The 27,361-nt window shown below is 38.5% G+C and overlaps 1 protein-coding gene across 2 annotated transcripts in view; it reads right to left on the bottom strand.

Moving 5' to 3' along the window:
• The window catches only part of LOC139129608 (coagulation factor X-like), a 34,646-nt gene extending 13,918 nt beyond the window's left edge, over positions 1-20,728 (bottom strand). The window contains exons 1-12 of one of the 2 annotated variants that reach the window (XM_070695271.1): positions 20,523-20,728; positions 13,777-14,154; positions 12,933-13,046; positions 11,933-12,126; positions 10,824-10,889; positions 9,082-9,235; positions 7,558-7,674; positions 6,962-7,059; positions 6,075-6,259; positions 5,202-5,270; positions 2,430-2,541; positions 2,228-2,331 (exon numbers count right to left, since the gene is read on the bottom strand). In XM_070695271.1, coding sequence (XP_070551372.1) covers positions 12,032-12,126; positions 12,933-13,046; positions 13,777-14,154; positions 20,523-20,634 — 699 coding nt within the window. In that variant the 5' untranslated portion in view covers positions 20,635-20,728 and the 3' untranslated portion in view covers positions 2,228-2,331; positions 2,430-2,541; positions 5,202-5,270; ... (4 more) ...; positions 10,824-10,889; positions 11,933-12,031. The remainder of the gene's footprint in view (positions 1-2,227; positions 2,332-2,429; positions 2,542-5,201; positions 5,271-6,074; positions 6,260-6,961; positions 7,060-7,557; positions 7,675-9,081; positions 9,236-10,823; positions 10,890-11,932; positions 12,127-12,932; positions 13,047-13,776; positions 14,155-20,522) is intronic. The other variant, XM_070695272.1, reaches the window with a different exon arrangement.
• Between the last annotated feature and the right edge of the window lie 6,633 nt (positions 20,729-27,361).

The raw sequence follows: 27,361 nt of genomic DNA, 5'->3' as shown, positions 1-27,361 counted from the left end.
TCAAAGACATTCTATTGTATTATTTGCGGCGAAATCAGCGACACCGATCGGTGTCGTAGTAAACTACCAAAACAGCCTATGGGTTGGCTCGCAGCGGTACTGTGGCGGTGACACTTGAACCGATTGCGTTTGATAGCCGCCACTAGCACCGCTGCGATATCACACTGATTGACAGCCCTCCCCTCGCTAATTCTGGTCGATAAGAAGAATGCATCCACTTTAACATTGAGTACGTTACATGCTTAGCAAATTGTTGGCAAAATTTGGCTCCTCGACCGCGTTTTAAAACTGATCGGTTGACCATCGCAAATCATGCGAAATTAAAAGGGAAAAGTTGTCGAAAGTTTTATTCAGGGAAAAGACGTGTTCGTGTGCACACCAACTGGCAGCGGTAAATCACTAACTTACGACGTCGCCCCACATTATTGTTCTGATTTTCATACACGCATATTAAGAGAACAGACTAAAACTGTACTTATTGAAATCTCCACGCATTCCTCTAATGAAGGAGAAAGCCCAGCAGTTGAACGAAAGAGGACTGAACCGACTGAAAGCTGCGTACTTCAGCGACTAGAAAGTTGATATGACTTGGGCTGCGGAAGGCTGGTTCAATTACGTTTCCGGCGATGAACAGAGGTCGTGCTGACTTTGGTGGGACGGATCACACTCGACACTTTATCAACAACGCCATGTGAATTGTATGCACGTCTCTTGGAGATCGAGAGGTAACTCCTCCCAAAATACGATGATATTATCTTATGAATAATAGATCAGTAATTACAAACGTCATCTCATCAATAATTTATAGCAATGCAGATCATGCAATAAAGCAACGTCTGTGATTCCCGGAGAAACTCCCCTCTATAGCGTTCACACCACTGATCCCGTTCCGCCTACTCTCGCGTTTGATATGAAAACAGAACACGAATCATCGCGTTCACCAAATCAGACTATTGAACCTAATCACAAGCTGACAACTACACGATGTCGATATGACTGTGGGTGACGATGGGTGTTATGACTGTGCTGGTGCTGCACGCGACATAGACATGAATCTGAACTAGATGACGATCATATTGACAGACCTGCTCAAACCATGGATGACGATCGTAATGAAGAGCACCCAAGGAAGGCAAAATCGACATCAACAATTACTGCCCCCTACAATGTCAAGTCTGCCCCCCCTAATGTTGATAATTGGGGCACAAGATGCCCCTTTCCATGAACATGCAGAGAACTGTAAATGGGACTTGATCCCGTAGGATTTCTGAATAAATAAATAAATAAGTAAATAAATAAATAAATAAATAAATAAATAAACACAACATTTTCATGACGTCGCCAACGTATAGATTAATAAGTCTATCCAATGCTGGCCTGGCCCGATAGTACACACAGTGCCTTTTAGTGAAACTCGGCACAGAGATACGAGTAGGCTACAATGCCCAGGTATCGTTTATGCACTCCAAGTTACATACCCATTGTCCTTAAAGGCACTTGAACAATCATTTCAATCAGCGGCATTGCTAGACACTTAAATGTGGTGATAGATTTGACAAAAAACAATACTGTGGTGTTATGGGTGTCAGATTTTTGATATTTTACAACACGAACATGAAATTTAGTCTTATCTCACAAAAAATTAAGGGAAATATAGTCAATAGAAAAAGGAAGGCGCAAGTATACGTATATACCTCTAAACTTATAAATGTTTACAGCTTCCCAATTGCCATCCCCATCTCCCGTCGTGTTTACGGTGTATCCTTTCGTTTCTAGAGAGGGTATACATTACAATTCGTGCAAGGCACAGCAGACCCATTTCACCAAGGGTAAGTATGATGGGATAATTTGACCAGGTACAAAAGTCCAAATCTTGGTAACACTACTTTAGCTCATAACACTTTATATCAATCCGTCAAGTACTACAATCAGAAACAAATCATTCTATCGATTTGTGATATCGAATGGTTGAATTTTTTCCTTTGTGGCTTAAAAACAATAAAAAAAAGATATTTTCGTATAAGGTCACGTCGCCATACCATATCTTCACGCTTTTTCTAGGTGCCATTCAGGCCTCCTCGACAATTTTGCGCGACATTGCGCGTCAGTGACGCGAGGCCGCGCTCCATTCAACAAGTAACTCTAATTAATTTTACGACTTATAGTTGGAGTATACAAATACCTTTACTAGAATATTTTCCTGCCTTTAACTCTAGGAGGACGTTACCTGAGTCGTCCTGCACTCTGCGTTTCATCCGCGCTTTGTCGTCTTTCCCGTTGCTCCCATATACATTCATTCGGAAGTGACGTCAAATGGTTGAAATGCGAAGGCTGTAAGGAAAAACAGTACGCAGGGTCACGTGATTGATCAAGTTCAACTTTGATAGATTTAAGAGACGGCAAGTATTAATTATGACGATTCAACTTACCAATATTCTTTGTTGTATCATTGAGTGACTTCTTGGCGGACCGAGAGATGTCTTCAGTGAATCGTCGTACATTTGCAATATGCCCGTCTACTGGGTTTCCTTCCAACTGTAGCTGGAGGATGTGAAAAGGATTATTTATGTAAAATACCAGCCATTTCAGAATATTGCTTACTTTTTAAAAAAATGTCTTAAATCCGCCTGTTCTCATTATGGTAGAGACATTTTGTTATTAGGATCACTCTGATCATGACATACAGGTAAGGGTTTAAAATTTCACTTTCGAATGAAAGTGCATAGGATTACTGGGAAAAAAATTGTTAAGTAATATCTTCTTGGTGGGAACTGCCGTCAATTCGGCGTCAGGGCAATAGACGCCAAAATTATCATCGTTATGCCCACGTCTCTGGCGTCAATATATATTGTAGCCGAAACATTGGACTATGTGCCCGGTGTGGGTGACCGTTTGCTCCGGTGTAAAAAGGACATATGGTCTCCTGTCTCGCGGTAAAATAGTCCCTTATTATAATGTTTTTATTGCATGCCTCTTTATTTCATTCTCAATTTTTAGTTTACATACAACTGACAATCGTATGTTTTATTTCAATGTTAGGTGAAAATCTGTTGAAATTAATAACGATTTTTATCTTGCACTTATGCGGTTTGTTGATTTTTTTTGCATAATTTTGTAAAAAAAATATCATTTTCTATGTAAAACGTCTTATCTTATAGTTTCTAAATCTCGCAGTTGTCAACTTGAAAGTAGTTCCGGTTCACTTTCAGTCAAGTGATGCCCGCAACGTCATCAACGTTCGACCTACGAGGAATGTAATAAAACGGGTTATAAGTTTTCATAAACAGTAGAACCTTTAAACTGGTCATCGTCTCTGTTTGAACAAACTAAATAAAAGATTTACTGTACATACTATGGAAGACCGGTCACGACATGCGACATGCGACCTACGACTTCAAAACTGCGACCTGCGTCCCGCGAGTTTGAAACATGCGTCCTGCGACTTCGGCATTTAGACCTATAGGTGTAACCTGCGACTTCACAACAGCGACCTGCGTGTTTGTCAAACTGCGACCTGCGACTTCACAACTGCGACATGCGACAACAACACGTAACGTTTCATGGTGTTTTCCTCAGTATTAGATTGGAGGCGTCTTGCGTGAACTTTAATCCTTTGAGCGCCAAAGTCTATTTTTGTCCCCTTTATATAATAAACCCCTGTCAATTTTTCTCCAATTTTTGCAAAAAAATTGGGAAAAACCTGTAGCCAATGAAATGTGATGTCGATTTGCATGTCCAAAATTATCAAAAAATTACAGAAAATTCATACAATTGGTAAAATTTTGCACTAAAATTTGGTGGGAGAAAATTACAGCGCTCAAAGGGTAAAACGTGGAAAGGAGATTTAACGTTCAACATCGATCAATTAATAAGCCATTGCTTTCGCTTTGGTAAATCGTTCACCAAGTCTGGCAAAACTCAATTCATGTACACACCAGTTCACTCATTTTCATCTGGAGAGATAATTTTATGACGGAAATGTTGACAGTACGTGTTAATGCATGGAAAATAATATGCTACGTGATCTAGGCATTTATATTATATTATAATTTCAAATTATTTTAGATATTCTTCGTCTGCCTTACCTCGCTTCTTTCCTTATGTTATCGACAAACTTTTTGATTTTTAGAAATCTCTTGTATTTATCCTCATTTCACTGTGGTATAACCATCTAGCTGTCTGTTTAATTCATCAGTTGTCCCCCCTTTATCATAACTGCGTCAGTATCATTGAAAACATTCGAATTTTCAGTTATTGTCGTTCATTTTCTAACATTTCCAGTTTTGTTCCAATTCTCCAGTGATTGATCATCGGATGTTGCCATCTTTTCGTCTAATTTCATTTTACTTTTCGTCAAAAAATCGAATTGATCCAACTTTTGTTCAGTTGGAAAAATAAAAATATTCTTACTGGTTAACTTCGGACTACATTTGTCTACACAAATAACATATGCAAAGTAAAGCAGTTAAAATAATACTGATATTGACAGAAGTGCAAACATATTTGCTAACCATGAATAGCCAGAGACTGACTCAAGTTCTTTATAGATAACGCGAGTTAAAACTGTAAAACAGGACATAATTAAACCCTCCTACAATCATATTTTCAGTCTTTAAGCCTAATATGTACATACTATGATATATACATATTATTTTTTTGTGTGTATATAATATTTTAGATCATGTAGGCAGAAAAGTTCCAGAAACTATTAAACACTGATGTAGACGTTTAAAACCCTATTGCTATTGCATTATTTCAGATCGGTTTGCCTTTCGTAAGAAGCAAAATAAATTTGTGCTCTTCGTTTGTGGAATTCTCTACCGTCACAGCTTCATGCACTTCTATCGCTGGTTGAATTCTTTCGCTGGCCGATTTTTGCGTAGGCCAGCGGTGCGAAAATAATGCTCTGGTCGCGAGAATGCGGTAAACCGGCTGTTTTAATATAGTGCAATGGTGTCCCTCGTGTTTTCAGGCTCGTGTTCAGAGCAATGGTGCGAACAAATCAAGACTGATATCGCAGTTTGACAAACACGCAGGACGCAGGTCGCTGTTGTGAAGTCGCAGGTTAGGCCTACACCTTGGTCTAAATGCCGAAGTCGCAGGTCGTATGTTTCAAACTCGCAGGACGCAGGTCGCAGTTTTGAAGTCGCAGGTCGCATGTCGCATGTCGTGACCGGTCTTCCATAACATACTCTTCCTACCTGGAATATATCATGCCAAACATCATACAGTTCTTCGCCAAAGTAAGATCCCACCAGCTTGAAAACGTCCTTGAAAAAAGAAATCAACCTGATTATTGACATGTCTAATTAAATAAAAGCTATACACGCAGTGTCCTTATAGCGGCCTTGAATTCGATTGGAAATTAGTTAAATTGCACATGAAAGGGTCATTTCTTGTATAATGAAAAAAAATGTAGTAAGAAACAACGACGGTTTACCTATTCGTTTGCACGTGCTATAAATATAGAATGTGTCTTAGGAACAGATATTCTAACTCTCACAATCTACAATAATCTGTTTTGGTCTACCACTTGTGAAGACTCAATTGAACCGCATAGAGTAAGTAATGTTTTAACCGGCTTACGTTGGGAAAATTGAAAATTTAATTTTCACTCGTAGAGTGGGCATCGACGTTGGCCATTTTGAACATCAAAGCTGGGTTTGTATAAGTTTGGAAAATTTGCTTTTTCGGGTACCAAATGTTGCTCGGTGACCCCTGACCTTCATTCTTGATTTCGAAAGTTAATGATTTGAAGTTTCCCGACGGAAAGTTTAAGCAAAGGTTTGAAGTCTTCAAATTAATTGGCGGGGATACCTCAGTATTCCGGTGAGGTGTATTTCTCTCTCTCAACCGTCGCGAGAAAATTCTATGTATTTCACAAGATACCCACATACGATTGAATATCTCATCCAACAAATATTAACACTGAGGTAACGCCTAATTCAACACACAATTTAAATCCTAAACCTTATGATTGCATAGCTTTTCATTTGAGATCAAAAAGTGTGATGAAATGATATCGACAGCGATTGAGTTAGCTCACCGTTCAGCTAAGTATGACAAATACCTACGTAGATAAATGCTTTCTTCGAATCTTCGCTTGCGTTAAACGTCAACGGGACGCATTCAGTAGATTTCGAACGACCTCGGCGCTGGCCAAGAGATTACCAGGCGTGATGATGTCATCCGATTCTACGATGCTTTCGAGATCGCCCAGTACCTCGTTAGCGGAAGACAGGGTGTTTGCCCTTTCAGCCTGTTGAAAGAAAACACATGATTGGCAAAATGATATACGCGCAAAGATTACAAGACGGCAAAAATGTAATAAAGTCGTCATCAAGTCTCTCGAATTCTAAATAAGTTTGAACCTCGACAAGAACACGTTATTTCCTTGACAGGTGATTAAAAGGAATAGTACATGCAATTCTCAAAAACACGCCTTGCATGAAAACGGATATCTCAAGGAGCTGCACAACTCTTTACACAATAAAACACGTAATTAAAGGACCGTTAAATATATCCAATGGGAAGATTCCGAAAGGACGAGTTTATACTTTCAAAAAAATTAAAATTAATGGTGCAGAAGAGTATTGCAACTTATCCAATCCAGTCGGTGTACACACAAATGGCGAGCAGGATCACTGATCGCCTGCACTGCATGAAAACCCATAATAAGCTTACTTACTGTATCAGCATGGATTATTGCCGTATTTTAGCTGAAGAGTGCATATACAGACGTATACAGTCAAGAATCCTTTGCTTGTATTCAGCTAACCTGTATTCAGGTGGATTCATGTGAATTCACTTGTATTATTCAATAATATAGGCAACTAATTAATGTGAATTTATCGTGTTATTGTGTTTTGATGCAGTGAGCTGGGGCAAAACGAGTACGCTCCGAAACAATCGACCGACAGACAGGACCATTGGAAAACACCGACGTATAGATCATATTTACCTTGGCATTGATCTCAAAGAAATCCTCAGAGACGCACTGCGTTACATCGGGATCAAGCCATTGCCCATCACTTCCACACTTTCTGGTCATCGTTCCCGCTGACGAACCAACAGAACACGTATTAACCTTCCGTCGTGTTTTTCATTAATCATTGAACAGATGTTCTATGATGATTTCTTTCAGGTTTTAAATATTAATAGTACATGATGCTTTGATAAATTCCGCCTGCCTGTTACTGAAACATTAATAATTCGCCGTGTAGTTAGGACAGTACGCGATTGATACGCGATGGTATTGGTAATTGGTGAATTGTTGTATTCGTTTAATTTCTACCTTGGCGTATTGAAAAGATTAAATTCCCCCATGCAACAGAATGTCGACTGTATTGTCGGAAAGAATTCAAACAAAACCACGCGAATACCATTACGTGAAAATTGGCGCATGTCAGGGATATTTTGTGTGTGTGATAAACTGGTTACCGTTAAAGAGATGATTTCTGTCATGGTGAGTTTAAGGGTCAGCTCCTCAAACTAATAGACTCCCCCTACAAAAGATGTTCTGCAATGTTGACCCCAAGGGAGTATTCTGCCGCTTACCGACTGACGGGCCACTGCAAGGCTTTCTTTCTGTCACACAGCCGGCAGCTGTCTCTTTCCATTTAGCTACTCCAATGTCACTGACTTCCCGTGGACATTTCTTTGTAACAGTCTCTTCTGAAAACAAAAATAACAAAACAAAATAAAATCCACAAGAATAAGATATAGAACACTGTTTGGATTCGAAGGCAAAACATTATAGTCATTTACGGTTTGTGAAAACATGTTCTATCTTTACTTATTGTACGGTATGTCTCTTGAACCCCTAAGTAAGAAAATGTTAAATTGCTATACGACTGGGGTGATTCAGTATCAGCCAATAAGAGGGACAAGGGAGAGCCATTTTGTCCATGCGCACGAAACACTGCGCACACATGAGGTAGCTTGTCGAAACCTACTACTTGTTGTCAAAAGGCTTGGACTGTACATTTCCCGTGCCATCGGCTTCTCTTGTCGCTAACATTGCTTGTTAATGCAACTCGATTCTTGATGGTTTTAATGGCTGCTACACCCTTTAGTAGGATCAGCAGGTGAAGTTTAACGTTTAAAGTTGTAGAATGCTATATATGCCTCAGGGAAAAAATTCAAACTAAACCTTTTGTTCTGCATGTGCATTTTGTCTACCATTTGTAGAGCTCATTTTGAAACCCATGGACTAAATAAAGTTTCCATCGACTCATTAATTTTTTGAATATCGAAAATTAAATCGTAGGACCCATGGAACATTACGGCCCAATTGTGAAATTGTCACTCAATCGGTGTCTATAAATTTGTAATCTTTTAATGTGAATAAATAAATAGATAAATAAGTTTTGTCCAAAGAGTTAACACAGGACTGGCGGCCATTTTAATATCTTATATCCCGCTTTTCTCTAGTACAACATTGTTCACTGTAACCCATGATTATCATTCTTGTTATCGAAAGACCAATGATTATCATTCTTGTTATCGAAAGACCCATGATTATCATTCTTGTTATCGAAAGACCCATGATTATCATTCTTGTTATCGAAAGACCCATGATTATCATTCTTGTTATCGAAAGACCTATGATTATCATTCTTGGTTTCAACGGCCTAGGGAATAATTTAATGTTTTCTTGAGGAACGTTTGGGAACAAAATGTTTAGGCTTTTCAATTTCTTGGCGCGAACTACCTTAAGTGTATTTCACGTATATTCGTGTGTACTTAATTTTCGCAGGTAAACTTCACATATGCGGCCCTTGGAATAAGAACTTACCGGACGGATTTGAAGCTATAATAATAAATAATAATAAAATTTTGAAAAGACCACAGCTTTATCCCTTGACAGACAATTTAGACACTTTTATATTCAAATCTATGGTTACCTTCAACATATAGTACATTTCCACACGCTGAATGTATCGTTTCGCTATTTAAATAACGCAAATTATCATGTTCAGACCGCATGGTAGTAAGATGAACGATAGCTCTGTCCCCATAAAACAAGAATTAAAAAAAAACAAAAAAAAAAAACAAAAAAAACCAAACACTTGCCATTACCATCGCATATTTCAGCCTTCCCCTGCGGAGAGGGCTTACAAACACCAGCCATCTCTTCGAAACCATCTGCGCATCTGCAGTTATATCCACCCGCTGGGTCCTCACAAAATCTGGTTCGGAAAGTAGTAACCGCAAGTGCGACACTTATCAGAACCTGTGATGCGTTCAAAGTGAAACAAGTATAAAAAGGTGATATTCATCGTACTTTTTATTTATCAATTTTTGATTAATTGACCGGACAATTTCTTGATTTAAAAAATGGTAGTGAAGGAACGAACCCTCTTGGCGACATAGTATTTAGAGGTTATTGCAAAATATCGCCTGTTCCTGTGTCATATCAGCATGGGTGTCATTTGTGCTGCGTCGGACAAGAGAACAGCAAAGTTGAGTGTCTGACGAAGCAATACTGACATGAAAGCAAATACGACGCAAGGAAATGTAAGCGATATTGGGTAATAACCGATTTATCAGATACCCATGCCCTGAACTTTACAAATGATAGGACAAACCTGAAATTTTAAGGATTTATTTTTATTTCGCTATGCGCATAGATATGTAACTACCTTTGTAAACAGGCTTCAGTAAAGATACCAAACTCAAAAACAATCGCTCGGGAAGAACGTTTTATGGTGCCATGTGTTATTACAATAGTAACCAATTTAAAACTTTCTACCGCTTTAAATCTCCCTCGATTGCGATCAGGCTCGATCGTCTTTAACAGAGCCGATGAGAGGCGGCCATTTTGTTTGTTTACACTGAGAGTTGCCATGTCAGCAGGTTGTCGCGCCCTCGACATCGTTGTCACCGTCATGGCACGCGCTTACTACCTATTCGGAGGTAGACTGTGCCGGGAGAATTGCAGAATGTTTGCTAGAGCTTGTCCAAAAATTGACAAAAAAATGACAAAGGAAAACAACGGAAAAAATATTACAAGATTCAATATGCAATTCCCGTATTCAGAGAGCGGCAGCCATTTTCTTGTTACGTTATTTACTATTACATTGCAAACGTAGTTCGGGAATACTCCAGAACTGGCGACATTAATCGTGCATATCTTGACGTTTACCGTGAAATATCACGGCTGATATTTTACGTTAAACGTCACGTTGATGATGAAGCGATTGGGCATGGGTTTATGATAAAATATTGTATGATGTTAGTCATTGATGAAGATGAATTCTTTCTCGAAGTCAGAACTGCTGATGCTCATAAAGAGCTGGTCGTGATAAACACGAAAAAGACGGATGAATTTACGATTACAGTTAATGATCATGGGAGTGCATTTGTAAGGCCGTTTGGCGCTATTTCTACTGCCATCTACATGCAAAAGCAAGGTAGAGTGAACAATAAAGTGCTACGTAAATAGCAACGTTACATTGTATAGTGGGTACACACTTGGTGCAAAAATAGCGCTGTTCACGGTTACAGGTTTGTTACTAAATATAGCTGCACGCACGTGACATCTCGCACTAATGCTTGAAATGCGGACAAATTGTATCAATGTTGCATGTGTGGCTGTTTTTGCAGCTTATATTCTGTGTCGTCAATATTAGTATCCCTTGTTATACTAGCAGTTGCCTATTAAGATGAATTTTCGTCATTCTTGCATGCGTAATTTTCAAAAGCGTAATTTCAAAATGCGGAAAAATGTTTTAAAACAATGACGTCAATCATGAACAGTCCTATACTAGATTCGTTGTATAGCTATGGTAGGTTAGGGGAATATGAGTACTTGAACTTACTTTTGCCTTGTACTGTGTTGACAGTCGCCCTCACTGGGTATGCTGTGTCATCTTTATCTGTCGTCCCTGTATGACACAGAAAACAGCGTGCATTGAACGAATTCTCACGTGGCGTATACAATTGTTATGTGAACGAAGGTAAATTTGACGTACATAACCACAGTGTAGTCTAAAGCTGGCACCACGAGGGAATTTCAAAAACCCGAACTATGACAAGCTCATTAGAATTACGAGCAGGTCATATTCCGGAACTCTTTAAAACAATATATTCTTTGAATCCGTTCACACAGCAGTTGCCCAAATGAAACCCAAATTGACGATTACATACATCCGCTAACTTTGACCCTCGGCACTGTAATATTTTACTTTAATCAGCTAGATAAATTTATTTCTGTACTATTATTTTTGTACAATTTAAATATTTGTACTGCGCTTTACATGAGCCAGGAACCTCAAAACGAATACCAGAATACATGCCACAATCAATGTAAGTGATACATTGTATACAATACTAGTTTTTTCTTTAATTTAGTCCCTTCTGCTCCAGAAAACGTATATACGCGAAGATGGGAAGCAGTCACAGTTAGTCCGCTCAAGTTTCGATGATTGATCGCTATACCGTTTTGGCGACGTCATTGAAGGCGGGAAAGTCGTTTTTACGGAAAACTCTATTGACTGATTAAATGTTTACACTGCACTTCATAAATAGCTGTACATGAAAGCGGTTAATAACAGGAAATTAAAGTAGGGGAAAAACAACATGTCCCTCTTGTTTGGAGCAAGTCTTCTTGTGACATGCTAAAGCTCTTTACTTTTAGACTTGTTTCGTTTTACAGCTTGTCTGTCTCTGCTTACTTTGCTGAAAATAACACATGATTGATGTTACCGTTACAGCCTACGGGAACGTTTTTTAGCCTTCTATTTTCTAACACACAGTCCCTGAAGTTGATGACACTGTCACGTTTTAAATTATTCTGTTATGACTTTAATCAGACCATTTCATTCTAATCAGCCACAGGATCAATACTTAACAGCGCTGAAGGGACAAAACGAAAACTGGTAGATAATTTTTTTGTTGTTATGGCGATATACAATAAACTGTTTTTTACCCCGCGTTACAAAGGCTGTGTTTCCGGTCAAAACGACGCCGGCCTCTTTTTGCGTAGCTGTTGAAGATGTGTCCGTCGTCTGCTGCTGTTGTTGTTGTTTTATGCTGTTGAGTTCATAAGCACAGTCGACTTTCTCGTCAATATGGCATTTTCGTGAGTCGTCCCGGATGGTGATGCTGTCATTTTTGCGATGTCTGTCCATGGAATGGAGAGAGAGAGAGAGAGAGAGAGGAGAGAGAGAGAGAGAGAGAGAGAGAGAGAGAGAGAGAGAGAGAGAGAGAGAGAGAGAGAGAGAGAGGAGAGAAGGAGAGAGAGAGAGAGAGAGACAGACAGACAGACAGACAGACAGACAGACAGACAGAGACAGAGACAGAGACAGGCCAATTGACACACAGACAGAAAGAGAATTCAACCTTTACAGGAGCAATATTCTTTAATTATTCATTGAACATATCCTCAGAAAAACACATTCTTCAGGATAACGAGAATGTCACTAACTTCTCCAAATATTGCCAAATAAAAATTGACTCTGTGAATTTGTAATGAATAGAAATTGTTATGAAGGCCTGTCCTTGTTTATCCATCGACGGATTCAACTCCTATCATTTACATAAGGTAGAACGCGCCTCCGACTCTCAAATTTTTCCAATTCTTTTCTGTCCTCCCACTTGTAGGGGCTCATTTACAGCTCATGGAGATATATAAATTGGTAGTCTTAGTTTTTTCGAACATTCTTAATTCAATTTTCCCCACCAGAGTTAACGCAGGGATGGCGGCTATTTTGAATTTCGAACATCCCAAATGTTCGGTAATTTGTTTCGCTAGTTCCAATTTTTTCACCGTGACCCCCAATTTCTATCATTTATTTTGAAAGAGAATGGTTGAAATAATATATTCCTTGAGGAAAGTTTGAGCGAAGGGTTAAGTCTTTCACTTTCGAGGCGCATACTACTTTAGCAGTTGCAGTAGCAATTGCAGCGTTTCTAAAATGAGCACCTACCGATTTCACAGTTTTTCCCCGACATGCCACCTACACAGGAACATGTGTAGTCACGGTATATGTCTATGCAAATGCCGTTGTTTTCACACGGGCTTGAAGCACAGTCGTTGACATCTACATGGAAAATGCAATACGAAGACCAAGAATATGTTATGCGTGTGCCCTAAATAACAGAACGTTTAATGAATGTTACGGAAATATGTTTGATTATATACGTATATCGACCGCTGATCTATCTTAGGTTTACTCAGTTACAATTTGCTGAGTCATGACGATTAAATAAATCAAACTGATGAAGAAAATATACAAAATACACTGCTGTAAGGGTACTTCGGCCGCTGACTTAATTCATGTAACACTAAAAGCATTTGTAACATTTTGTAACAGAAATTTGACAAGGAAAAATTGTAAAGAATGTAAACGAGCCAAACTTAAAATAGAAAGGGTTTATTGATAGATAGATAGACAAACGTGTGTGCGCACATACATACATACATACATACATACATACATACATACATACATACATACATACATACATACATACATACATACATACACACACACACACACACACACATACATACATACATACATACATACATAATACATACATAAATACATACATACATACATACATACATACATACATACATACATACATACATACATACATACATACATACATACGTACATACATACATACATACATACATACATACATACATACATACACACATACATACATACATACATACATACATACATCATCGTTGCATTCGTTGTCATTGACAACTAAAATAAAGACCATTGACGGCCAGCAGTTGTGTACAGATAAACATACCTGAAAGGGCAGTTAGACTAAATTGGTTATTGTACTTGTGTTCCCCGTATGACCTTAGCCTTACCCAGGCAAATCCGTTGTCAATGACCAATTCTTCCCTTGGTGGGCTATAATTATTAAAACGTCTGTACTCCTTCTGTGCCTCACTTGGACACTCCCTCGCCTTGTATATGTCAAGCCAATCACTTGTGCCTGGTATGTCCAAGCTGTGAAATCGTATTCGGATGGTCTTCGCATCTGATGCATGTATTCGCCATTTTGCTACGCATTTTTCGCCGTCCTCGGTGCACACGGTGTTCTCTTCGCTCCGATTGGCTGTTGACACGGTGGCGTTGTGGTTCGAACTTGTGGTCACTTCGATGTAACGGCCACAGAACACTGGAAGAGTCAGTAACACCAGAAATAAAGTCAATACTTTCGAGCCACGGACGAAAAGAGCACAATTCTCAGTTATTGTACCCAACCTCTCTTTTATTCCGCTTCGAACACTGTGTATTGATAAATATTCCAGGTGCAGCTGTTTTTGTCCCTTTGCAAATACAGTTGGACGCTACTTTCCCACATTTTGCTCTATGCTTTAAATGCCACACTTTGCAAACGGCGAACACTTGTTTAGAAATAAAAGCTTACCAACCATAATAGAAGTATGCGCCTCGAAAGTAAAAAGAGTCAAGATTTTTCCTCAAACTATCCTTATTGAAACTGTCATCACTTATATTACCAATTAAGAATAAGAATCAAGGGTCGCTGTGCAAAAGTTGGCACTAGAGAAACTTATTACCTAAACATTTACCGATAGTTATTTTATTTCAAAATGCGTTTTCTCTGTTGGGAAAGTGGAGTTTTTGGTTTTCGAAATATTAGGACGATAAAATGTTTACTCAGAGACCTTTAAAACCAGCCCTCACAAATGGTAGACCAGGTGTATTGGAAATTGGAGGAATATTTTCCCAAGACGCCCACACTTTAAAATAGCGGATACTAGGAATTAAGCGTTCAAAATGTAAATGACGGTGTTAAACTTTGAAGTTGTGAACATTTTAAATAAAAAACTGATGTACATTTCAAGACCTAAACATGGTGTGTTTACAAACATCTCCTTCAAGCGTTCAAAAACTCAGCAATACAGAAATTTACAATACTGTGAAACAACAATCTTAATTTTTTTTTTACTTTTCTATGGTTATATTCAATTTACTTCTGCCTTGCTGTCTGGCAAACGTACACGGATTTCGATTTACCGCATTTCTCAGGAAGTGAAAAATATCCATGGTCTACAACTGCTGCGAGCATGATTTTCTCTAAAAAAGGGAAGTTTAAAAAATAATTTTGCACATGTTAGTACGAGTTGAAATTTTGCAGAATTGAAAAGAAAATCCGAAAACCACGATGAACTTTTTGATTTTAACATCGGCGTACAAGAGACGTTCTAGTCCGAAACACTTGGTGTTTAAGTTTGGTCTCTTTTCTTATCCCATCACGCATCAAAATAGAACTTGTGGCATTTTTCTTGTACACGTACGCTGCAGTCTTGCTTGTGCAGAAGCAAGACCAAAAAGGGTAAGTTTTCTCTCCAAAATAGTAAAATGTGTTAAATTTTAAAGCATCTGTATTATTATCCTTCGTAGTTATTGTATAGAATGGAATTTGGAATGGTTAAAATGTGTGATTTTTTTTCCTTTGGGTGGCAGGTGGTAAACCTTCACTGCACGACGTCATGGGCCTATCGTCATGCAAACATTATGGCCTATGCAAATAAGATGACCTAGGCCTATCCACAATACGCAGATACAATTACTCAGTACACGTACACATCATGACATGAGATGGTGTGGATAGGCCAGGTCATCTCCATAGCATGTACATGCCAGTATTTGTTGATAGGCCGGGGTCACCTTCTGTTATCATGTGTACATGACTGTACTTATTGTGTTGTTATTAGGATAGGATAGGGCGGGGTCATCTTCCATACTGTGTGCATGTATGTGTATTGTGGATTGATCTAGGTCATCTTCTATACCTTGTATATGTATTTGTATTGAGGATAGGTCTGTCTGGAAACAAGCTTGAGGGCATCAGTTCATCGGTTGCTAAAGGTTAAAGGGCCAGAAACTAAATACGATAAATTTCTGTATTTTTGTTATGGATTAGTAACCGTTTTTTAGCTTCTGTGTCAGCGACGCACAGCTTATCTAACGGGTGTGGCATCGTCCTCATATTTTTACACCAGAAGCCTTTTCGTCAAAACAGTCAGTACGATTCCTTAAATATTTGGATTACAGGTCACAGGGACTACCGCTATCAGATATGTTCATGTTGGGCGGTTATATGCAAATTTGTGTTTCTAAGTCATTTTTTTGTCATTTTTGGTCATTTTTTACAATAGCTCATTGTCTGATTGCTTTGACATCAAGTTTATAGGCAATATTATGATGAAGTGTGCAATTTTCTATTTTGTTTGCAATTTTTACCATTTTTTGGTCAAAACATGGTTCTCAAATGTGCTCGTCTGATAGCTTTGGTATTTGCAAGACACATTTTTGGGGGTGGTCGCAATTTGATATATTCATATTATGAGGAAATCTTCAATTCTGTATTTTGCAGCTATTTTTGCCATTTGTTGTCAAGCCATCCTAAAGAGAGCTATCAAAAATTATCTACATAACACAGCGAGCTCTATCGGCCGCTATACTATTTCTGTATTGGTGTAGAATGGGCTAGTAAGCTACTTTAGTTTGTTGCCATGGGTTTCAGACGGCAATTTTCTTTTACCAGGGTGTTTCAGTAAGGACTAAAATTTCCTGCAGGTTTAAGAGCAAACGCTTGTTGATACACAGAGCAAAACTAATGAAACGAGGTCTTAATTAGTTAATGTGTTTTTAATTTCTGAGAAGTAGATTTTTGAAATGTCATTGATTTATTTGAGGATTTATAATTCAAGGTATCAAAAACAAAATCCTTTTGTTGATGAAGGACTTTGCTGGACAAGGAAATAGGTTTGACACTGCCAAAGACCCAATTTCTGCATACTGTGCCTAAATGTGACACTTTGACAATTTGACATGTTAACTTTGTGAATTCACTGTAACATAGAAAAAACTATGTATCATATGCATAAGGGAATCCTTGACTATCTTTTTCCGAAATTTATGTGTCTTTACAAGTAAAATGGCTTCAAGAAATTATCTTACAAACAGAGTGTATGCATTTCACACATATATTTTAAACACCATTCTTTTTGTATGATTTTAACAAGATAGTATAAACATACAACTTGACCCAAATTATATGTAAGTAAAACCTGTTTTCAACGCTGATTACAATATTGCTTTAAAAATTGGTTCCACACTGTTAGTGTGGAACTTTCTTTCTGTTTAATTTTTGATAGGAAAGGTGTAAGACTCTGACGGTGTTTTTTTTAACAAACTTAACAAAGTGGTTATATTTATTCGTCCATTTGACACTAAATACTTGTACTTTACTCGAGTCATCGTTAGTATATAATCAAAATGAATCAATTGTACTGAATATCACTGTGTGTTATGTTATTTCAAGGTTTGGACTACCCCTGAACGCCTAAAATTGATGGTGTCCAACAAGTGTATATAGTGTTCTCTAGCCATTGACACATATTTCGTTCAAAAAATGTTACGGCCATTTGAAGGCGTAAATACGTTCGGTTTTGAACACATTTTCAGTAATGGAACACCTAGGTGTTCAATACAATGGCTGATTAACACAATCTGCACACGTGTGTTCAAAATTGAATATTGGTGTTAATATATTTCTCTTCGTAGGGTTAAATTTCTAAACATCTGGCAGCGTTGAAATATAATTACATAAGGCTTGTAATTGGTGTTCTCTCCGTAAACATTACTTTACAGTAAAGGCTTTCGACCATTGTGTTGTAAATAAAATTTAGGCATTTAACGTTCAAATAAGTGACATCTAGGGTTAAAAGCCCCCTCCAAAACTCCATCTTTCGGAAAAAAAACATAATTTCTTGTTTAAGCTTTACCGCACTTTAATGATATCGCAATAATAATTGCAAATGTGATTGTTGATCACAATTTTATATCGGTTAGTCGCAGTGTTAATTCTCTCAGCGACTGTATTGGAGTCTGCGTTTTTCTCTCTATGCTAATTCAATTATTGCAGATATTAGCAATGTATATATATTTTCTCCTTTCACGTAGGAGGAACATGTCATCAGCTGACAATGCAGTCAACAACCCTTCTGATATTTAATTATCAAGCTGAACATCCTCCTTCGCAGTGTAAATAAAGCTGTTTGTCTACTCGTGTCTTCTTTTGTTGGATTCGTATCAAGAAATGTATTCATACTCTAATTTCCGCGACAAAATAAGGTTTTTCTGCTGGAAAGCATGACACACTACCATCAAGGTTTTCATTAGTGTGCTAATTACTCCCTCCTGTCGAGGCAATTTAATCTTATCAATGTCTAAAAACTCTTTTCGCTTCGCTTCGTTGCTCTTCTCTGTCTTTGCTATCCGTTCTTTTGTCAACGTCGATGGCGGCCCAGCGTGCCATTCTCACTCACATTGTGAACTTTTTCTCCTGAGCAACCGGCTACAATTGTAGGTCAGAATCGACGTTTTGTGTGGCGTGCTCCCTGAGAAAATTCACCCCTTTGAAAAGAAGCATCCGGATAGTCAATTTTTTTTGTAATTTGGGAGGGGGGGGGGGTAAGAAATCATGGCACTTGGCGTTTAATATGCGACTGTCTCCGTGTCGACATAAATTACCTGCCAAAATACACTTCATCGATCATCCGATCTCACTGAAATTAACGACTGTACGGTCAATCCCTGTCCAACGAATTCGCTGCCGTTCTGGGCGTTGTTTTAAACGCTTTTACAGCATAAATTACTAAGTTGCTAGGGGGAAGCGAGTAGCTTTTAATGCAAACATGCTGTGAAATTTTGTGTGCGTCCATGTAGGTGATGAGTAGGCGAGTTGCCGTGCTATGGGGACTGGGATTTAATTTAAAAAAACAACGTCACTCGCACACACTCCGTTCTTTTCTAATTTGGTCCAGTCCAGGTGACTAATTTAACTTCGTCATCATCGGACGGTTTATTAACGGGGATAACGAGCTACATATACAAATTCCAGGGACACTTATGCTTAAATTGTTTTGAAATGTAACTCATTTTAAAAATTAATCAGAACGCGCCAGGTATTGCACGGTATGTCAACAATTTTGCATTCCCAATCTTCGTATTCCACGGTCTTGTGATTAAGATACTCGCCAGTATCCTCTCTACATCGCCATTCATTGCTCTAAAGCAAATATTTTGTCGACATTGTAAAGAGCTTTCTTTTAAGAACATTGTAAATTCCAGTCGGAGGTTATAGGCTGTTAGGAACTATAGAACAAATATAGCACTTATTTACTCAATATGGGCATTTTTGTCTCGAAGCGTGTTTTTTAAGAGATTATTTTTGATGGCAAAAATAACGAAAATCAACAAATGAAAAAAAAAAATTATAAAAGCTACCTGCACTTTCTATCTGCTTTCGCTTTCATCCACTTTATTTTGCCGAGTAATCTTTAGTAGATGTTTGACGATATACAGAAAAAATATATTATAACGCTAACGGGTACATATACCATTTAGACATTATTTTCTTTTTAGGTTGAAGATTTACAAGGGTGATAGACTCAACCAAAAATTTAACAATTAATGAAGCGAACATGAGCACATCAAATGAGCGGGTATTAACCTTAGAAAATCTGAAATATGGTTTAAACAGTGTCAGGTATGGATTACGCATTTATATAGTAGGGGAAATATAGCTCTGTTGGTTTAAGAGCTAGGAAGTTGTGACGCACCGAGACGGAGCGAGCAGATAATTAATTCATTAACAGTTTAAATTTTAACATTGTATCACTGGATGTTGTTTATATTAATGCCTGCTCCTGGCGATCGGTTAAATACACTTCCTAGTCAGAATTTCAACGCACTCATTTCCAATATTTTGTAAGACACAGAAACACATCAAGCCTGGGCTCAGGGTGAGACGAAACTTATCACCAAACGTGGAGGGTTGTCGTGCGGGTAATAAATATTGATTCTCTCGCGCTCACAGAGAATCCCTACATACAGTAACTGGTGGTGAGTTATGTGAGAATTGGGAGTCATTATTGTCCTCATCAAGGCCTAGAGAATACAGAACTTTCCTCCCGGACAGTATCGAAATGTAGTACTTGTGAGCTAAACGTCACTCGACTCTCTATGTAACTGATATTGCACTTTCAAGTCAGTGCTTCCGGCTATTGCTTTGCGTTGCATCGCAAAGCGAATTACCTAAACCTGAACACATTGCGTCACGTCATCAACAGCAACGTATACGCATCCACGGTAAATTAACCAATCCACTGAAAACGCTTAATACGAGGAGCGTTGGAACAGAAGGTTCAGCGCAGGAAATACTCAACAAGTCATCCTCCGGGACATAGACCGACTATTGACACCACAGGAAATTGCTAGTACTAATATTTCGAAAGACTTGTCTTCCAGCGACAAAAACAGAAACGCGTTACAGAACCGTTGTCAAGTCCCCTTATACGTGTCCCGCCAAGACCGTATTACAATTTCGTGAAGACTTAAGCCGCTGTAACAATCACCTGAGTTGGTTTTTCTTAAAGGTAATTTACCGAAAGCAAACACTTGACTTTGCATGAAACATCATTTTGTATCAATTAACTGTTCAGTATTTACCTTCTGTGGACGAGTCAAAGACACTGGCGGCTCCCAAAGCAAACCAAGCGAGCAGAATTGTCAATGATGACACACCCGGGCTTCTCATGTTTCCCGCGAAGACGTCCCACATTGTCAATTTCTTGTAGTCTGTCTTTCAAACATATGTTAGGTCACGTTCTCCCAGAAGGCATTAGTGTAAATGTTTAGCAAGGGCTGGGACCCATGAGCGTCGATGCCACTGTAGCCCTTGTCCGTACGCACGCGCAGGGCTGCACTCGTGAACTGTCCCAGGAGACGCGCCTGTCATCCCATTTCTCAAATTGGTTCCGCAACACCAGCTTATGTTATTAGACTTGCTAAATACACATCTTCTGCGCATATTAAAATATATTGTAGGCGAGCTTCTGCATCGCTGGATTGGAAAACTTAAGGTAGTGTATTTACGGATGACATGAGGCGGTCCGCAGACGCGCCAAGGCTTTTATTAAGCCTCGGTTAAAGATTAGATGTTTGGTTTTCGTGAAACGATAGGTGGGTTCATTTAGTGCCCTCAAGCGGCGGAATAATTGACGAGTAGTCTAAAATTATGACTGAGAAAACTTGGTTCACAAAAAGTAAAATTTCAATCGGATAGAAGCTGTAAACGTCACGTCTGTTTAAAATATGCTAAACGGTAGATAATGAGAATACTTTAATCGTTTTCTTTACATTAATAGTAGCTGATGATGTGTGAAGATTGAAACTGCTGTCTGGCATCTTTAGAAAATTACCTTCCAATAGGTTCATTAGCCCCTTAGATCTCAGTTACATATCGTAAGCATTCACGTCGAGAATTACAACACTCGCGGTAGACTCTCATCATATCTGATCACGTGATTGTCACGTGCAACATGACGGAAATGACGCATACGTTTATCATGCATTACTATATTTGAGTGTTCGAAATTGAAAATGTGTGATGCGTGACAAGATAGTTTACTCCAGTTCGCAAGACAGACCTTTGATCCTTTCACTTTCTATCCCCGTCAAAATGTCGAGAAAAGATTATTGTAGTTATGATCCTCACTCTGTGACGGTGTTGCTAATGCGTTATAACTGAAATCGTATTTCTATAAATGTGCATTTTGGCCTGGGCATGCAATTACTGTTTTATAAACAATTGAAAAACTTGACCGTCCTTTGTGCTGAAACATTACAGCAAAAATTAGTTTTTCCAATGTCATATCATGTCATAGATATTATGATATCTCATTATTAGTAGTAATAAAATACTGTATTTTATTTAAATGTGCTTAATTTAAAATCGGAAAAATGTAATTCCTCTACAGGGAATCTCTCTCTCTCTCTCTCTCTCTCTCTCTCTCTCTCCTCTCTCTCTCTCTCTCTCTCTCTCTCTCTCTCTCTCTCTCAGTCTGCTACACATGTAGCTCAATTGTGAATTGGATAGACAAAACCGAACACTTTCTTTGTCTTCAAACAAGGCCGAATTCTTGGCAAAAAATTCTTCGCTAAATCCCTTGAACCCTACGAGTTTAACAATATCCTCCAACTTGATGACTACGATTGCTGATTCGCGTTCTCCATGCGCAAACAAATGAGACAAGATAAATTGTTTACTTCGAATTGCAAATCTGAGCTTTATTACCTGCTAGCGTATTACATAAGGTTAATTTTACTAACAGCTTATCAGGAGAATGTTGACATTGGTTACCAGTATTTTAAGTTAAATATAAAGCGTTAATGCATTCACAAAACTAGTGAAGATCTTTCAAAGAAAGACAATTAATTGTACAAATATTGTATATTCCAAGTTTTATATACACACATTTATAACATGCATTCCCCGGCACAAACGCTGTAAGTTCGAAATCATTTCCATATGAAAAGATACCTTACTTGAGGTGAACTGACTGTCAATCGATGATTGCTCTACAAATATCACGGGTGTTGACATTTTCACGAACATTGTGATCTTTTGTTCTACTTGATCGGTAGTCTATTTACTTTCTGGGGAGTCATAAGCCATTAATTCGGTAACGCGGAAATTTTCCGCGTTCAGGCGATTAGCCTAGATACATGTTTGTGCCGGCCAATCCCTCATGAATACGTCACGACACGAACGTAATATTAAAAATTATGAAACGAATCGAAGAGATGAATTATTTAAGTTCAATTTGCCCTTCCACAGTGGCCACAAATAAAGCATTCTCGTCCGATTTTGCACAGAATATGTTTACAAAAGTCCTTCAAAGTTGGAACCGAATCTCCCCGTTTTATATCATCAGGTCGAAGTCACTCTATTGACTGTCTTTTCATACCATAGATCATGAGTCGGATAATTGAATGCCCGGCACTCACATAAAGCTCGTGACGAGTGTGAAAGTGATACAATTAACTTGATTGAGTGTTAGGGTGTAATGAGATAATGACCATGGACGTTGAGGTAACCATCGTATGGTCACTGACGCGTGGCTATAAATATCTTTTTTCCATATTTTCTTTTATTTGCGTATTCCTTATCACTTTGTAATAAGTATGATTTGGATTACCTATTTTAAATTCGCTTTTCTTTCAGATATTATACTATCATACTCCAATGTGGAATAAACACTATTCTGTCGTAAGTGATGTGTCTACTCAATTGATACCCATTGGACTTGAGCCGCTTCTACTGCACATTTCTCTTTGTCATAAACAGTGAATCCTTAGCAAATTTCTGAAAGCACAGTTTAAATTTAAAAACTTAAGAATGAGTCATTTGATTAGAACATGCACGTGAGTGAAACGAAATCGTGAGATAAAAAAGCTTACGAGATTCACTGTCGAGATAAAAGGAGATCTTTCTGAAATCCCATTATAGTAAGCGAAAAGGGAATAGTCGATTAGATTAATAAAAAAACCCAAAAAGCAAAAACGAAAAATGATTTCCTTGTTTTCTGGTATATACTAAGACGAATCATTCCTTCCGTTCCCTGCTTTGTTTCCATAGTGTTCCCGTCGGGCAGAACAAGTTAACTTACTCATAAAATTCGCTAAGTTAGGGGTTACAACGACTTAGCTTGACTAGCAGAACGAGGGCAGCATTATCAGAACCGCGACCACCATTAGCCATCATTTTTCGCTTCTTAAAAAAATTGTATGTCATATTTACCTGCCTGTATATTCATCAAATTTACTACCGGTGTAATCATCATTGAAAGAGGGCCATCAATAATTACTCAGCCCTTCTAAAGTATATAGTCATCGGCTTTGGTGAATAACGAGTCAATCGTCCACGCTTCATTAATAATGAAGACATCACATCTAAACCTGAACATTTACTGTTATCTTCTACGCCTTTTTTATTCAAAGCGGCTCAAAACAGTATGGTTTTTGTTATTGCTGTCGTCAATTATTGGCAAATTTGTCGAGAAATGGGACACTCAAACGTCGATGACAAAAGCCCACTAGCTATATCTATATCTTTTAATCAGTTTCTCATCATGTTTGCGTTTTGCGTCAATTTCAGTTTCTTGTTGTACATCGAAAATTATGTTTAGATACACGGTATTAAGCTAGTCGAGTCGGCCTGTACATTTGCAGACTATATTGTTATTCTTGACATGTGGATTCTGGTCGGGACTAGACTTCAAATTCACAAAGATACTGTGCCGGTGACCTTCGGAGATGGCGTTTTAACAACCCTTCGAGCGCCAAAGTCAATTTTGTCACCTTTGTAAAATGTGCCCCAGTCAATTTTTTTTTTCAGATTTTTGCAAAAATTTTGTAGAAAACTGTAGCCAATGGAATGTGATGACCAGTTGATCCAAAATTATCAACAAAAATTACAGAAAAAATTTATAAAAAATGGTGTGAAACGTTGCACTGAAATTTTGGTGGGAAAAATTACTGCACTCAAAGGGTTAACGTGCATTTGTGAGTCAAACATACAAAAATAGAATAATAAAAAAACTGTAATAGACAGTAACAGCTACTGGCCTTTGAATAGAGACCAGTTGATTACGTAATCAACCAGTTGATTACGTAATCAAACCAGTTGATTACGTAATCAAACCAGTTGATTACGTAATAAGCTGTCATTTTCAGTAGTAATTTCTCCGTCCATTGCAAAAGAACTGTCATAAGCGATGTAGGGTTGGAACTCAAATATGACCATTCAATATACTTTTTCTAATACACCTCATCCGCGTTTCCTTTCTGAACAATCCGAAATGTTGCATAGCTTTTACTCGGCTCGGTCGCAGACGAAAGCCTTTCGTGTTTTACGTCATTAGAGTTATCAGCGCATGCGCATACAACGCCTCCCAAGTACGCAGTAACGCTTGTCCGAACTGTAAACTGGTTGACAGCCAAAGTTTCCAGAATTGAAAATGGATAGTTTACTATCAAAATATCATCTATTTACGGAACACAATGGGTATTTACGCATTCTCTGATCCCACCTCTAGAAAAACTACTTTTTAGTGACAAAAGAAGATAAATTGTGAGACAATAGATCTGTTACAGGCTGTTTTAGTCATCATCATATACCTTCATTCACGTGCATATGTAAAGCTATGGGAGAGAGCGCCCTCAGATCCGTGCATTTTTTAACATATCACGCCTCGGCCCGATGCCCAAATATGGGCAATCGCGTGCATTTCAGACTATCTCGATTCTGGTTACTACACGCGTTGCTATCCGCAAACGTTCCATTCGTACACAAAACCGGCGCGAGATTAGAAAAAAACGTCAGCTCGCTCAGATCGTAGTGCGCGGCATCGGCTTTTACTACCCTTTTCAGTAATAGAGCGCGAAGCCACTTCAGTGAACTGCAATAAAACTGCTCACACTAATTAGTTTCAGCTGTAGCCATCTGGCAAAGTCGACAACATTGTATGGCCCATGCAGACAGTTTGTCTGGGGAAGTTGAAAGAAAAAAGATTTGTACATGGACCAGTCCATGGTAATGTTACATTGTATCTTAATCTTGAACACAGGGTGCCAATCGTAAACTCTCATTTACAACTCGAGCCTCAGACAGAGCTAGTTTTGCCTTTGTACAAGCAGACTTTTTGGTCTTTATCAAGTAGCCTTGTTCAACACCAAAGTGGCCACGGCTACAGCTAAAACTGATTAGTGTAAGCAGTTTTATTGCGTTTCACTGCAGTGGCTTCCCGCTCTATTACTGCAAATGCTTGTATTTCTAAATTCTAGTGAAATACTGTGTATACTATATGCGTGGCTGTTCAGTATGACTAACAAGAAACTGACATTACGCTTTTATCCTTCTTACACCTCTATTCCAACCTGGATCTCTGTTGGTCACGTTATACTACGCATGTTGCTTTGCGCGTTCTATGATTCTGCAGGTAAACAAACTGCCGTCATTATGTATGTCAATCCGCGACGGGAAGCGGCCATCGTATTTATGAAAAACTGACACAAATGGCGATGAAGTTTTGATATCGCACGCATTTTTATCTCCTAACAATGTTGAATATTATGTAAACTACATTTTTATCATTCCATAAGGTATATGATAAAACCTTTACGGCCCTGATACGACTTTTGCGGCACTTGGTAGTACGGCGTACGGGCCCTCGCACGCTCGGGCCCTTCCGCCGTACGACCTCGGGGCCGTAAAGATTATTTAGCTGTGTTTCCCTCAGACAACTCGAATCTCTAAAAACTTTGGTTCCGTTGGTACACGACCCGATGATACTCTCTGTCTTCAGGCGATATTCAGGCCCTTTCGGAATCAAAAGTGTCCTTTTCATCTCCATGGTGAGTACACGTGAAAAACCGCACACCCAATGCTCATTTGATTCAGATTGATTGTTTTTTACGGGCTTTAATTTGCGCACTGTACAATTCATCATGTAAGGAGCGGACAGACTCAATTCTTTTATCATAACATGGACTCAATGTAAACTGTGCCTCTACCACCTGAAATCGTTTTAACAAACGGTGAGCACGTGTCGTGCAAGCCATCAGTGTGTGTGTGTGTGTGTGTGTGTGTGTGTGTGTGTGTGTGTATGTGTATGTTTGCGTGTTTGACAGTTTTTGTCTGCCGATGTGTGCTGATGTGCTCCTGCTCAACAATGGTTAACCGATACAGTGTCAGTTCGCCGTGATGGCATCACACGGTTTGTCGTCATACCAAAACTTGACCATACTGTAACGCTCCCACTGTGCCCTCGAGCCGTCAGAAAAGCAATCTTCTTTCGAGCAAGCTGAGAACGCACCTGGAAAACGCAAGTTTTTTACAATATTATCACGTGTATCATTCCTTAATATCAGTATAAAGCCGAAGATGATGATGATGATGATGATGATGATGATGATGAAGAAGAAGAAGAAAAAGAAGAAGAAGAAGATTAACAACGACGACAACGATGATGAAGATATAGACAAAGTCTCATTACGGTTGGGTCTGTCTATTATAAAGCTGCATCGGAATTAAATGTAAATATGAAAAGCAAATTCGTTGATTGAATAAGCAATCGAGGCGCAAAATGATTAAAATGTTTCCTGAAGATGAACAGAATAAAACGGAAGACTTGCATGAATTGACGCAAAGGGACTGCTTGGGATTCAAAGAAATCTACATAATTGAAGCATGTTTATCATACTATCGTCGGAGACATATGATATGTGAATTCCAGAAGGTTGCAATTACTATCTATAAACGGGATATCAAGTAACGTAAGTTTCCGAACTTGTTATCAATGAAAAGACTTTGTTTAAGTCGTTGACTTTCTTTACTTATGTAATTTAATAATATTTCTTCTATGCTGATGCTTCATTCATTATATAGAGTGTATATTTATGTTCAAGCGAGACAGTGGAAACTACATATAGTAAATGAAGTACCT

Source organism: Ptychodera flava, chromosome 3 (genome assembly GCF_041260155.1).
Source record: "Ptychodera flava strain L36383 chromosome 3, AS_Pfla_20210202, whole genome shotgun sequence".
NCBI lineage: Eukaryota > Metazoa > Hemichordata > Enteropneusta > Ptychoderidae > Ptychodera > Ptychodera flava.
Note: the sequence above shows the minus strand (reverse complement) of the source record. Positions and strands in the feature narration are given on the sequence as shown.